This window comes from Amaranthus tricolor, chromosome 7, assembly GCF_026212465.1.
Source record: "Amaranthus tricolor cultivar Red isolate AtriRed21 chromosome 7, ASM2621246v1, whole genome shotgun sequence".
Taxonomy (NCBI): Eukaryota; Viridiplantae; Streptophyta; class Magnoliopsida; order Caryophyllales; family Amaranthaceae; genus Amaranthus; species Amaranthus tricolor.
The window spans coordinates 20069341-20084556 of NC_080053.1; the positions used below are offsets into that span (position 1 = coordinate 20069341).

The window sequence follows — 15216 nt, forward strand, 5'->3', positions numbered from 1 at the left end:
ACTTTAATTTTTCTTCTCATTGTGATCAATGCGTATCATAATCCGATATATGCAGCTTCCCCATAAATGGAGCAAGTGTGCAAGACTACCAATCTAAACGACAATTCTGTAAAATGGAAATCAAGTATGATCAGATATGACTCGAAATAACTTGTATTATAAAAATCAAATCAGATTGTCGATATATATATATATATTATATATATATATATATATATATATATATGTATATATATATATGTATATATATATATATATATATATATATATATATATATATATATATATATATATATATGTATATATATATATATGTATGTATATATATATATGTATGTATATATATATATGTATGTATGTATATATATGTATGTATGTATATATATGTATGTATGTATATATATGTATGTATGTATATATATATATGTATGTATATATATATATATATATATATGTATATATATATGTATATATATATATATATATGTATATATATATATATATATATGTATATATATATATATATGTATATATATATATATATATGTATATATATATATATATATGTATATATATATATATATATATATATATATATATATATATATATATATATATATATATATATATATATATATATATATATATATATATATATATATATATATATATATATATATATATAAAAGAACTAAAATTAATATGATTTGAAACGATAATATTCGAATGCGGCGGCCATTTGTATGCGACCGAGAATTTGAAAAAAATAAGATGATTTAATAACTTTATTCAAAAAAAAAGCTTTGTTCAAACTTTTTTCCCAAAATAAGCGTCTTTGGTTCCAAAGCTAGGCTTGGTATGTAATCGCTCTTACTAACAGCGAGTATAAAGAAATGGTCAAAATTTTAGTCAAGGCTTATGTCGCTGTTACTAACAGCGACCTAATGTTTGACTGGTCAACAAGGTCAAGTCGTTGTTAGTAACAACTATCTAATGCGTCTGTAAATACAGCAACTTCTTCCTCCTTCCTCATTTCACCAGATTTTGTATCAGCGAAATAACCCACAAAATCTTCCTCTTTTTTTCACCATTAAAATCAACTTCAATTCTTCAATTAATCTCATCAAATTTCAAGTTTCAACTACTAATTAGTTCTGTCATCTTTCTACATTCAATTAAGGTACTATTTTTTTTGTGTTTTGTTTTTCTTTTTTCGAAAATTAGGGTTCACAAATTCTTCATCAACTTTCACATAAATGCAGGTTCATAAACTTGCAATTTACTACTTCTTGTTGATCTACAGTTTAATAAGGTATGTTTTTATTATAAATTTTTTAGTTCTTGTTGATTTTAAAATGTATGTTATTTATAGTGGTCATTTACACTTAAACTCTATGAATATGTCAAATGTACTAGTTATTTGCCATGGTCTTCATAATGAGGTTGTTTGTTCATAAATTTAATGTAGAAAATATTTGAGTTTAATGTAGAGAATGTTTGAATGCAAACACTAAATTTGAGTTTAATTTAGAGAATGTTTGAATGCAAACCCTAAATTTAATCAATGTTGTTATATATGTATATATTTATGAACTTGATGGTGATGTTGACCTTGTACGTATTGTTGTAGAAATGGCTTCATTTCGTGTGATTGTTGTATGTTTTTGGAATGATTTAATTCGATCAAGTAGTAGCAATGTTAAGTATGTTGGGGGAAGACGTAAACTGTTTGCATGCAACTCAAACATGGACTTGAATGAATTTAAACATTTTATATGCTCTAAGATTGGCATTGACACTACAAGAAGTACTGTTGATGTAAGTTTTAAATACAATATGAGTGGAGAATTTTTAGCTCTTCCGGTTGAGGATAAAGAGGCTATAGATGCAATGTGGGAGTATTCAAAGACTACCCCTATTCCTTCTTTAGAGTTATATATAGAAGAGGTACCCTTAGGGAATCAAGATGTCAATTTTGTAGAAACAAATGCATTCCTGAATGTAACTTCTTCTGCTCCTTCTCCTATGCCCTTACCTACCCTAGAAACTCAAAATCCCATTATGCCATCTTCCTCTTTTCCTTCTAATGATGATACTTTTAACATAGAAGATACAAATGAGCCTTGGGATGATGTTAATAGTGAGAGTAATGAATTCGTTGAAGCTCCTTCTGAGGACGATGTGGGTGTTGATGAGGAGGCTCTAGCTAATGACATGACCTTAGGCAACATTTCAACAATTGTTGTTCCTACACCTTATGCACTAGTTCCCCCTCTAGATGAACACGCGGAGGACAACTCATAGAGGTCTTGGGCTTGTGATACAACCTACACCGATGAAGGAGAGTTTCAAAAGGGTATGATGTTTGATAACAAGGATGCCTTGTTGGACGCTGTTAGATTGTATCATATTCGTAGGAACGTTGAGTACCGAACTGAGACTTCAAATCAAACCGTGCTCACCTTGAAGTGTAATAGAGGGTGTGCTTGGAGGCTAAGGGCTAGGAAGAGCTCCTATTCACCTTCATGGGAGATTGTTAGGTATAAAGGGAAGCATGGGGGTTGTGTACTAAGTACTGAAAATGTATCAGCTGGACACATTCATTTGACATCTTCCGTGATTAACAATGTTATTAGAAATTGTGTTGCTGAAGACCCATCAATTAAGGTCTCTCTGGTGTGACAAATGGTGAAAGACCAATTTAGTGTCAAAGTGTCCTATAAGCGGGCATGGTGTGCTAAACAGCAAGCCCTTGTCTCCATCTATGGGACATGGGAAGATTCTTACCCTCTCCTTCCACGCTTATTGAAACCAATGCAAGTTTCTAACCTCGGGACTGTAGTTGAGTGTTTCTTTAAGGAAGATAATGATGTTGGTGTGTACGTTCTTCCTAGTATTAGAACTTTCCAACATGTGTTCTGGGCTTTTAAACCTAGTATTGAGGGGTTCAAGTATTGCAAACTCCTTATTGCCATTGACGGAACACACTTGTATGGTAAGTATCGCCATACATTGTTAACTGCGATTGCTCAAGATGGGTATAAGGGAATCTTCTCGCTTGCCTTTGCTTTGGTAGAGAAAGAATGCATAGCTATGTGGTCTTGGTTTATGGTGTGTGTTCGTAAGCATGTGATGCATAGTCCAGGTTTATGTGTTATTTCTGATAAACATGCGGGCATTCTAGCAACCATGGAGGAGTCGGAATGGCAACCTCCAAATGCCCATCATAGGTTTTGCTTGCGGCATTTGTTAAGTAACTTCAACCGTCAAATGGGTAATGTGAAGCTGAAGAAGATGTATGGAAGGACTGCAGAGCAAAGACAACCACATAAGGTAATCGAGCCACTATACCTTTCATATGCTTCGACATAGTCGAAGTGCATCTTCCTGGGCGCGTGCTGCGACAATTTGGGATGGTACAGGGCATCCCGCCGCCTTGTGACACAGTGGCGGATCTCCATCATAGCTCACGCAAGGGTCGGGAGCCCAAGAACTGGTTGGAGATCAATTGGCGCCATGTAGCTCGTTGGGATCACAGGTTAGAGCTGCTGGCCCAAGGTGCGTCGATCGAGGTTGTAGGCGCACCTACTTCGGCGGATTACATGCCGTGGTTCCTCTTCATCACTCGTCGATGGATGAAACCACGAGGTATCATCGCGGCCGCTCAGTACGCTCCCGTAGCACCAACGATGACACAGTTTGTAAGTATTCTTCAACGTTGATTATAATCTATAGAACTTACATGTTATACGTTTTATTAATACTTTAGGCTTAATGCAGGCACAGGGCATTGCAGCTGTCATCAGCTCCACCCAGGAGAAGCCTGTACGGGAGATTGCCCAAGGCATACTTCTAGGGACACATTTCTAGCACTTCATTCCAAAAGTCGCTGTGCCTGACACCACTATGGACGAGCAGGGGTCATCTCCTCATCATGTCAACGTTCATCTTGAGGAGGTAGACTTAATGTGCCCCGACTATGGTGCCGGGTCCTCACAGGGTGCTAGATCATCCCAGTATCAATCACCTCCCCTACCCGTGCGTCATGTGACGGCCTCTTACTATCGTAGGAGGCGTCGTAAACCGTCACAGTTAGACAGGGTACAGGAGGAGGATTAGCATTAGTATACCGTTTGTATATATTGAACATTCATTTTGTATATATTGAACATTTGTACATATTGAATATTTGTAAATTTGGACTTTTGTGTATAATTTGTAATATATATATAGATGTATATATTTTTATCGTATTATCACATGTTTATTATGAATGAAATGATGTTAATTACTCAGAGTTTTCGGCGATGAATCATTCCGCCAAGAATTAAGTATGAATTTAATCCAAATTAAACAGACAATCATATTCAAATAGGGGAAATGCTCTCGAAAATTCAACACAATTTCATTCATATTCAACGAATCCATATCAAATTACATACTTCATTCGTTAAGTTAAACCACCGCCGATAACTAAGATTGCTTCTTCAACTTTCTCATAATCCTTTCAGTCTCTTCTTTCCTATGTTCCATATCATGTATTTGTCTCTTGATATTAAATATCTCATCTTTAAGCTCTTGTTTTTCTTTTTCAAGCGATTTGGTACCTTTCGGAGCAACCCACCTAAAGTACGTGCATCCGAATCCTTCATCCAAGTAGAAAGGACAAGCAACAAAATCACGGTTAGGATCGACGTCGCTCCAATCTGTATTAATCTCAACTTCATAACCACAATCACAAAACTCTTCAATAGAATGCTCCCTTGACATCTACGGAACACATATGATATAGTAACATAAGTAAACATTAAAAATAATATTAACATTTATAAATTGAGAATAATACTAATATAATACTTTATGTTACCTTCAAAATCGATTAACTAGAACAAGAATGATGGAGTTTGGATACAATGAAGTAGGGAGATGATGGAATTATTTATAGAACATAGTAACAAAGGCTATTTTCAACTTCATTACGGCTATTTTTTAATTTTACAACGGCTAGTTTAAATCATACAAAAAGGTCAATAAAAGTCAAACCAGGTCAAGGGTCAAGTCGCTATTACTAACAGTGACTTTATAGTTGACCAGTCAACCATTAAGTCGCTGTTAGTAACAGCGACTTGACCCTTGACTAAACTTTTCACCATTTTTTTTAATTCGCTGTTAGTAAGAGCGATTTTACACCAAGCCTAGCTTCGAAGCCAAGGACGCTTATTTTGGGAATAAAGTTTGAACGAAGCTTGTTTTTTAAATAAAGTTATGAAATAATCTTATTTTTTTCAAATTTTCTATGCGACCTACATTAATATGGGCTTTGTAGCCCATTTAATTCAAAACAAAAGAAAAACAGCTAGTCAAGAGATCGTTTTTTTGAAAGACGTCTCTTAGGCCCAACCCATTCAAACTTAATGCCTACTTACCGTATTTTTAATGCCTACTTACATTATTATTCTTAATGCCTACTTATCATATCTTTAATGCCTACTTATAATATCTTAAACGTCTACTTATATTATTTTTAATGTCTGCTTACAATATTTCAAAAAATATATAATGAACTGACCCAATTAGAAACCGTCACTTACAAGAATTTGTAAAATAAAAAAACACCTTCCTTTGCCTACGTCTTTTTCTCACATTAGTTTCTTTCTCTATTCTCTCTCTTCTCTTCTACATCTAATGGCAAATTTAGACTTAATAATAATCTGTGGTTGGCTTAAAAAAAAACTAAAATTAAAACTATTAGCTTAACTATAATTGAAAGCGAGACTAACTCTAAACAAGTTACAACTAGCGGTTACAAATTATAGTTTAAGAGGATTTCACCGTGAGACGAGTTTTATACTTGAGTTAAATAGCCCAGTAATAGAAACGTTTTGTATAATAAACCTTTTGTTTGGACTCGTCTCATGGTGAGACAGTCTCATACAAGAGGGGCTGAATTATATTTTAGAAAAAATTATCTAGAATAATCAAATTTTATATTGATTTTCCTACAATAATTTTAACTTTTAATTAATCAATAATCACAATTTTAGAGTTACTTGCCCAAGAACATTGCCGACCAATTTTTACAAGTTAATTGCTAAAAAAAATAAAATAAAATTGAAAAATATTAAAAACTAAAAGTTAAAATCAAAAAATAAACTTAATTGATTTTTCTTTTTAGTTTATTTTAATTTTAATATTTCAACTTTTTTATTTAATTTTACAATTACTTTTTGGTGCATTCTTAGCGAATACTCATTATAGTTGGGATTGTTTATATTTGATTAAAAGTTGAGATTATTATAGAAAAATCAGTATAACGTTGCATCATGTAAGTTATTATTCGTTTATTTTATAGATTATCTTCGTATTCTACTTGCAATTTCTACTGCATGGTTTACAGTCTTGGTCTTAGGAACCGAGGCGTCATCCTCCACTGACTTTGCTCACTCTTAGTTGTTATTGTATCTACGCATCTTCATAAAAGGCAACGAGTCGTCGTCTCTCGAGTCGCCGAGCACTCTTATTGAGTTATCAAACATGATTGTCAAGTCGTGGAGCACGGAACCTTTAATATTTAACGATAATGATGTCACGTCTTTAAATTTACTTGTTACACTAAATTAACAAAAAACTTTCATATTATAATTATAATTAATGTTCAAAATACATGCGTGTTAACTTTTAAATTGCCAAACAAATTAAGTTTCAAAATACATAATCCAACAAATTATATCTCAAAATAATCAAAATTACATTTCAAATCAAACAAATAGTTTTCAAAGTAAACAAACAAATATAATGCACGTACAAAATACTACCTATCAATCAAATATTGTATTATATTCAATAATCCACCAAACAAATAATTATTAGCCTTCATTAAAGACATAGTTTTATGAGCATTGATCACTACTTGGTTTTATAGTTGTAGACTTGTAGTAGTGCAAATGTGCAATCAAATTATAATTTAATAATCAAGTTATGTGATCAATTTACTATCTCCATCCCTTAGAATTTGCCTTTTTAGATCATTTTTTATAAGTAGTTTTTATTAAATGGAATAAATTTAAGAGACGAAAGAGTATATTTCTAGTATGTTAGGGTCATGAGTTTATAAAATAAACTTAGAACCTAAATTCTAATATAATATTTATGTGTGACTCAAACCCAAATGGTCAAAAAGAACTTAAACCCTCAAATTAGGTCAAATCTAAGCTTAGACCAATGTGTCCACATCTATATTTATTTTTTTTAATTATATAGTAGATCGAAAGACGTAGGGGGTGTTTGACAAAATAAATTATTAGACAAATTTAGATTATTATGATATAAATAGAAAGTTGGGTGGTCAAACCATCCAATGCTGGTGTTTGGTAAATTAGTTAGTTTAAACAACTTATTGTTATGAATAAGCTATTTTTGAACAAATTGCTCATTGCAGCGAGTTTAATCAACAGGTCAAACCAGTCAATAAATCAATTGGTTAAAGCAGCAACTGTGATATAAAATCCTAATCTATCACTGTGATTTGTAAAACACAATAAAAGACAAAAAACACACTAATAAAATAAGAAAAATACAAAAGGATAAATTATAATTTTTAAAATGTCACCTTATCAAATCTCTCCACATGGATGTGATTTGCCAAGTTGGCAAATAACAGTTATTAACCTAAAGTTGCACTGTGATTAACCACCAACAATAAGCTATTTGCCAAATACCTCTTAAAAAGTACTTCCTCCGTTCCAAAACATTTGCAATGCTAGTTTTTTCACGCGGTCTAATGCACTAATTTAATCCTTAATATCTCTAATTATATATAACAAAAAAATTATGAAAATTTAATATTAATAATCTTTGTATTGAGATAAATCAAACAAAATTTCACTTAACTATATAATTAATTACAAATTAAGAAAAATAAGTAAATACTGTAAGTATTTATAATGTTGCAACTAAATTAGAAGAAAAAAAAAGTAGTAGTAGTTCAATTGAGGCAAGACATTCCCAATCTTATCATTGAAAATTGGTAAGAATATAAATTAAAAAACCTCAGTAGTGATTACCACCATCTTCCACCAATTAAACCACCCACATTGTGTCCCTTTCTTGGCCTTTTTGTTCCTTCTCTCATTCATTTTCTATCATTCTCTCTCTTTTGCTCAGGAATTGCCTGCTACAGGACTACAGGGTTTATCATTATAAATTCAAAGTAAAAAAGAATTTTTTAAACCAAAAAAGAGAAGTTTTGAACATCACATTGAAGAAAAAGAGAACCCATAAAGCAAACAAAAAATGGGATGTTTTGGAAAGAGATTTACTCTATCATTATTGCTATTTTTTTGTGTTTACAGGGAGATTATTGCTTATTCTGGAATTATTAATAAGTTGCCAATAATATCATTTGATGAAGGCTATTCTCATCTTTTTGGAGATGATAATCTTATGGTTCTTAAAGATGGAAAATCTGTTCTTCTTTCTCTTGATGAAAGAACTGGCAAGTTTTTATTATTTTTTTTGGATTTTTATTTGATTTTTAATTTATATTGAATTTGGTTTAATTTTCTTTCTTTTTTTTTTCACTTTTTATTTGTTACCCAGGTTCTGGATTCATGTCAAATGACCTTTACTTACATGGGTTTTTCAGTGCTTCAATTAAATTGCCTGCTGATTATACTGCTGGGGTTGTAGTAGCCTTTTATGTAAGTTCTAATATTTTAATTTTTATTTATTCCTTTATTTATTTATTTATTTGTTATTTATTATTTGTTTAGAAGGTATGTTCATTTTGGGTACTCTGTAATTTGAAATTTGTATTTGCTGGAGGATGATTTTCTTCATTACTAAGTTGTATTTGATGGAAAACTTTGCTTGTTTACTCTTATAAAGGTTTTTATTGGTTGATTATTTAGTGCAATGATTTAATAATCTTTGGGTTTGGATTATTTTTGATCGTATTAGAATGACTAATTAAATCACGTGTACTTTTTTTCGTAAAGGGTTAATGGGGAACGGCCATATCCCACCCTCCATACCTTACCTAGGTCATTGGGGTAACATAATGTAATATATTATGGTAAACTGTGAAATTACTTATGGAGGAGTGTTGATTATTGATTAATTATTTTATGTTGAATAATTTGTTTATCAAAATTACACCAAAAGGTTCTGATGATTGTGAACTCTGAAGTTTGAATTTATTGGTTATTAATGAATTTAATGTTTTCTTGATCAAAGGGTACTAAATTTTTACATGCTATGTGGTATTTCATCCCTGTCCAAACCCTCATCATATCTTTTATGAGTGAGATATATCGGATATAATGATTATGACGAAGAAAGGGTACTAAATTCTTATAGATGACATTGTTTTGTTTGGTAAATGTTATGTACATTTACATAATTAGTTGATTATTGAACTATCCATCCTTTAGATAATGGTTGGTGCACCAGTAATATTTTTGGGTTTACTTTCAATTGCAGATGTCTAATGGTGATATGTTTGAGAAAAATCACGATGAAATCGATTTTGAGTTCTTAGGGAACATCCGAGGCAAAGAATGGAGGGTTCAGACCAATGTGTATGGGAACGGTAGCACAAGTGTAGGAAGAGAAGAAAGATACACCTTATGGTTCGACCCTACGGAGGAATTTCATTGTTACAGCATTCTTTGGACTGAAGATCAAATCATGTAATTGCTCTTTACCATCAATCTTGATTCTTTGCTTTTCTTGCTTGTCTTTTATGCCTCTTTGATTCTCTTCTTGCTTGCTCCATGTGTGGTGCTGTAGAGTTCTTTTGGCTTTGATTTGATCTTTTTTGTTAATAGTTCTTATTGGGTGCCATACTTCCATCTATTTGTCTTAATAGTTGATGCTATTGCTCAAATTTGAGGATTGGCTTTGATTTGGAGTACAATGATTAAATTAGATGATTTTGATTGATAATTTCTTAGTTTGGATTTTCATATGTTAATATCTTACTACTAAGGTTTTCTTAGGAAAAAAAACTCATATTGGACTTGGGGATACTAGCGTCTAGATAAAAGTTGACCTGCTAACTCGACCTAAACTTGACCCGAAATAAATGGGTTTGGGTTGAGATTTTTAACTCTATTAATTAAATGGGTCGATCCGACCTAATTTGTTTATTAAATGAGTTAGGTTAAACCCAATTCTAAGTTAAATTAAGTATAATCTAAACTTAATTCATTTAATAATTTTATATTTTTCTAGTAAATACTAAATAAACAACTCATGAACACAAATTTTAAAATCGAGGCCTAAACGATAAGTAGTCAATGTAAATAAAAACCCTAAAATGAAAATAAAAACTTCAAATGGGTTAAGTGGATCGAAATCAGATCAATCGAATTTGTTACATCAGGCCAGAGTTAAGATTTTCGACCCAATAATTAAAAGAGTTAGGTTGGTTCAATGGGTTTCTAACCAGTTTATATATATACTAAATTTGAATTCGACCCAACTTGATCTGTTTGACTGTCTACTAGCACGTGACTTTGATAGATATACGTGTCTAAGTGTATGATTCGCTTGTATTTTTGAAATTTTCCATTTTTTATGTTTAAAAACTTGCATTAGTATATCACAAAATGTATACAATTGTACTCATTTTAGAGTGTCGATGATCCAACACGAAATAAAGTTCTAAACTTTCCGCTGCTATAAATTTTTCTGGTTTTAGAGGCCCAGGGATGACTGAAATTTATCATCTTTTTCAACATCATAATCTTAAAGGTGGAATTTCCAAGTCTTATTTTGGTGTGTTCTTTATGGATTTTTCATATTTTTAAATATTATTGATGTTATTTTTGATGTTTACTTAAAATTCTATCTAGTAGTGTATGATTGATTATCCCCACCTTTTGTTTTGGGGCTCTTCTCCAATAGTGTTTATGTGGTCTATATTGATTTCTTTTCAAGTTACCACTCTGGCAATTGTATCCTTCTGCAATATGGGCCTAGAGAATATTGGTCCCTCATCCAATTGCTGACCTTTAAATGCTTTCATATCCTATTCATTTAAATGTTTTACTAAATTCCAATTTATTACAGCTCAAAAAACAGCAAAAAATGGTTTAATTTCTGCACTATGTGTAACCCCATCTTTTTTGGGTATAAGGTAGGCTAAGGAGAGAGGGAGGGCCAAGGGGAAGCGAGAATCAAATCCGGGTACCATCCCCAGAAAAGTGATACATGTTCCAACTGAAATAAAAGTCAATTCTCATGTGTATGGGCGGATTCTCTATATAGCCATTGAGGTCAGATGACACCACTTAAATAAAAAATGAAATCAAATAATACGTATAAATTCACCTTAGATGAGTTGGATCCACCACTTCAGTCATGTATGAATCCTATTGTAATATTTAGATGTTTTATTATATTTCTTGAAACCCATTATTGCAGATTTTATGTGGATGATATCCCCATTAGGGAGATAAGGAGAAGAGCAGCAATGAAGCATGATTTTCCTTCCAAACCAATGTCAATATATTCAACTATATGGGATGCCTCAAATTGGGCCACCAATGGAGGCAAGTACAAAGTAGACTATAGATATGCCCCTTATGTATCCCAATTCTCCGACCTCGTTCTTCATGGTTGTGCTGTCGATCCTATCGAAAAATCTCGAAAATGTGATGATATCACATCCATTGATGGACAAATCACCTCATTACAAAGGATCAAAATGGCCAACTTTAGGAACAAATACTTGACTTACTCGTATTGCTACGACCAATCTCGATACAAGATTCCACCTAGTGAGTGTGTTATTGATTCTCGAGAGGCTAACCGTCTTAAGAGGTTCGATCCAGTCACATTCGGAGGAGAAAGTCGACGCCACCATGGTAGGCATCACCATCGGAGTACTAACAACGACGAGAAGGCCTCGATTTAAGTGCATTGGCACTCATTGTTAGCCAAAATTCTTCCTACTCTTCATTTATTGATTTTTGGCTCATAGATACATTGATGTGTTAGGTATGTATGATCATATATTCATTTGGGTATGTAAATAATTGTTAGATTGTTGTTGGATTTTGTTTGACTATATGCTCATTTATGGCTTTTGTTTCTTATTATTATTTTTTTGAATAAAATATTTGGATGGTAGGTCTTGTTTGGGTTTTATGTCTTGTGATTTCAATAAAATTTTAGCTCCTTTTGTGGATTCCTTTGGTCAATTAATACAATATTCTCAGATTTCAAAATATTTAAACTCTAGTATGTTTCTCTGTTTTATGCTTTGATTCATTTTTCAAAATTATTTTTATTCAGATATTCTTTTGTGAGACGGTTTTACCATGAAATTCTTTTTATACATGTACCTAATAATTTAGTTAATACAATTATTTTTATTTTGCTCTGATTGTTGATAAGGTTTAATTAATTAAATTTAATTTTTTGGTTGTACTGTTTTAAAACACATTTATATTAATTTATTGGAGATAACAAACACTAAGTATTTTATTTTCTCTATTTTTATTAATTTGCTAAACTTTCTAAATTATTTACATATTTCTTCTGCTTTTTATCCTCTGTTCTTTTGGCTATGTTACAACTAGGGATGAACATTTAAGATATGGGTCTGGGCTCAACCATTATCTTACTCCTTTTTTGAAAATTTGAAAACATTAAGATAAAAATTAAAAAAATGAACGACATAATACAACTTTCAAACTTATTTCAAAAGTAAGCGTGAAAATCCCAAACCTGAGGTAAGGAGCTGTTCGCAGTTACTAATTGCGAATAGATCAAAAAAAGACAAAATAGCTGCGAACAGCCCTTTGACTTTTTTGACTTGTTCACAGTTAGTAACTGCGAACACATAGCTGCACAAATACGCAGCAGCTTCCTTCCCTTCTCATTTTTCTATTTCTCAAAACCCTAGCATAATACTACTCGACACTCCACAAATACACTTGCTTGAATCCATCAATTGTTGTGTTCCTCTTTCAATTTGGCACTTCAAAATTAGTTTGGGATACTCTAGATCGAACAAAGATAAATTTTATGCGTTTTTTTTAGTATATATATCTATTTTTAGGGTTTTGATGAAGTTTGGTTGTTTTGGCAAATGTAGGTTACTAGTTCTTTAAATCAACACTCTTCTTAATCATCCATAACTATTCAAGGTAATGTGTAATAGTTTTCATACCTCTATGTTGTTTTATGAAGTATTGTTGTTGATGAGCATATTGAATTAGTTACATTTGATGTACATTATGTGTTATAAGCAATATACGAGCTTTGAACTTAGACATGATCCCGATCAAATTCGTGGTAAAGGGAGGCTTAAGTTTAGGAGAATTGCCAACGAAATAGATGAGGGTAGAAAGAAACGAATTAATTGTCGTCGTTGTGGGAGCAAAGGTCACAACACTAGAACCTGTAACTCCAGGTAATATATTATATATATTATACTAGTATGATACTCTATAATACGTATAATAATGTTAAACTGACAACACAAATGTATTATACATAATTACATAATGGTAATATTAACTAAAGCTACTGCGAACACATTAGTAGAGGAGATGAATCCAGCAGCTCCAGGACCCCAAGACCCTAGTGTGTTGACTATACAGCATGAGCACAGGATTACTCCTCTTTGGAACGCCTAGGTTAGATGTACGATAGTTGTGATTTGCATTTTACTAGTGATAACATACAAGTAACTTATTTATATGTCAATATTCATAGGTGTCCGATACAGACACGTTAGGCACTAGGCATCTAGATTCCGTTCCATGGGTGATCGATGATAGGATCATCCCGTACCTAGAGCTCACGAGGTTGTATGACTTTCACCTCGTTGCATACAATAGAGTTGACTGTGCCATTATCACAGCACTGGTTGAGAGATGGCGTCAGGAGACACACACATTTCATCTCCCTTTAGGTGAGGCTACCATCACACTGCTTAATGTAGCCTTACTAACACGGCTTCCCATCGAGGGACGTGCCGTGTGTACAGCCGGACGCCAGCTATCAAGCTGGCGTGACATGGTGCATCGCATTTAAGGAGTGCGCCCTCCAGCGGAAGTGATCAGGGGGAGCAGTTTGCGCTGCACATGGTTGGTTCAGACCTTTTCGCATCTCCCCGAAGATGCTGATGAAGGCACCATTGCGAGGTACGCCACTCTTATATTTGATAGGAGCTGTCTTGTTTGCCGATAAAACAAGCAACCAAATACAGCTCCTATATTTAACTTAAATTGACGAACCATGGGAGCGCATCGCCGAGTATAGCTGGGGCTCCACAGCTCTAGGATACTTGTACAGGAGGCTATGTGGTGCTGCCCACAAGAACGTCAAGGAGATTGCGGGACCACTAGTCTTATTATAGGTAATAACAATAACATTTAATTCTATTCCGTATTTGTTGAATTACATACTAATTACATTTGCAATGTTAAGCTGTGGGCGTGGGAGCATATTCTTATCGACCAACCTTACAGAACCGTTGTTCGTGGTGATGCCGCTTCTCCGCAACAACCCCCACCAGATGCTGCGTATGGTTCAAGGTGGAATTTTGCACACCGGACTGGCAAGCAAGCCGGGATCGGTCTCGGATTCTACCGAGATCAGTTAGACCTGCTACGACCCAACCAGGTAAATATTTCATTGCTCATTAACATTACTGCAATATAATTAACACATCACTTACATTTTCATAACATGTATTTTAGTTTTGTTGGGACCCGTACCCTGCGGAAGCGTGCGCAGCAGTTCCTGAGCACTCGGGGATTCAATTAGGCGCGTGGAGGGCTTCTGTGCCACTCATATGCTTCGACATTGTCGAAGTTCATCTACCTGAGCGCGTACTGCGCCAATATGGGTTGGTACAAGGCATTCCACCGCCTTGTGACACTGAACCCGAGCTGCACCTGATTTCGCGCAAGAATCAGGGTACGGCGAACTGGATGGAGATCAACTGGCACCACATTGCTCGTTGGGATCGTAGACTTGAGCTGTTGACCCAAGGTGCGCCAATTGATGTTCATGGCGCACCTACTACACCGGACTACATGTCGTGGTTCCTTTCCATCACTCGCCGATGGATGACACCACGTGGCATCATCGCAGCAGCACATTACGCACTTTGTAAGTCTTCATTTGCATTTAAATGATTATTATACATAATATAATATTAAATAACTAAATATTAATTGCAGGCGTAAGGTGCGG

At 33.5% G+C, this 15216-nt stretch overlaps 1 protein-coding gene across 2 annotated transcripts; it reads left to right on the forward strand.

Moving 5' to 3' along the window:
* The first annotated feature begins 7954 nt into the window (after window positions 1-7954).
* LOC130818956 (probable xyloglucan endotransglucosylase/hydrolase protein 28) lies at window positions 7955-14583 on the forward strand. 2 transcript variants are annotated; one of them, XR_009044040.1, is made up of 6 exons: window positions 7955-8494; window positions 8599-8699; window positions 9481-9689; window positions 11428-12003; window positions 13106-14374; window positions 14446-14583. XR_009044040.1 is itself a non-coding variant. In XM_057685243.1 (4 exons), the coding sequence occupies exons 1-4, from the start codon at window positions 8293-8295 to the stop codon at window positions 11918-11920; spliced, it is 1005 nt and encodes a 334-aa protein (XP_057541226.1). In that variant the 5' UTR covers window positions 7955-8292; the 3' UTR covers window positions 11921-12151. The 2 variants fall into 2 exon arrangements, 1 of the variants encoding a protein (XP_057541226.1); XM_057685243.1 differs by lacking the exons at window positions 13106-14374; window positions 14446-14583 and having other exon boundaries at window positions 11428-12151.
* Window positions 14584-15216: the final 633 nt, after the last annotated feature.

What these genes read in the sequence shown, in the direction of transcription:
- LOC130818956 (XM_057685243.1), top strand. Translation starts at nt 8,293, where the DNA reads ATGGGATGTTTTGGAAAGAGATTTACTCTATCATTATTGCTATTTTTT. An exon ending in TTCTCTTGATGAAAGAACTG is followed by an intron (nt 8,495 to 8,598) that starts GCAAGTTTTTAT and finishes TTTGTTACCCAG; the next exon opens with GTTCTGGATTCATGTCAAAT. An exon ending in GGGTTGTAGTAGCCTTTTAT is followed by an intron (nt 8,700 to 9,480) that starts GTAAGTTCTAAT and finishes TTTCAATTGCAG; the next exon opens with ATGTCTAATGGTGATATGTT.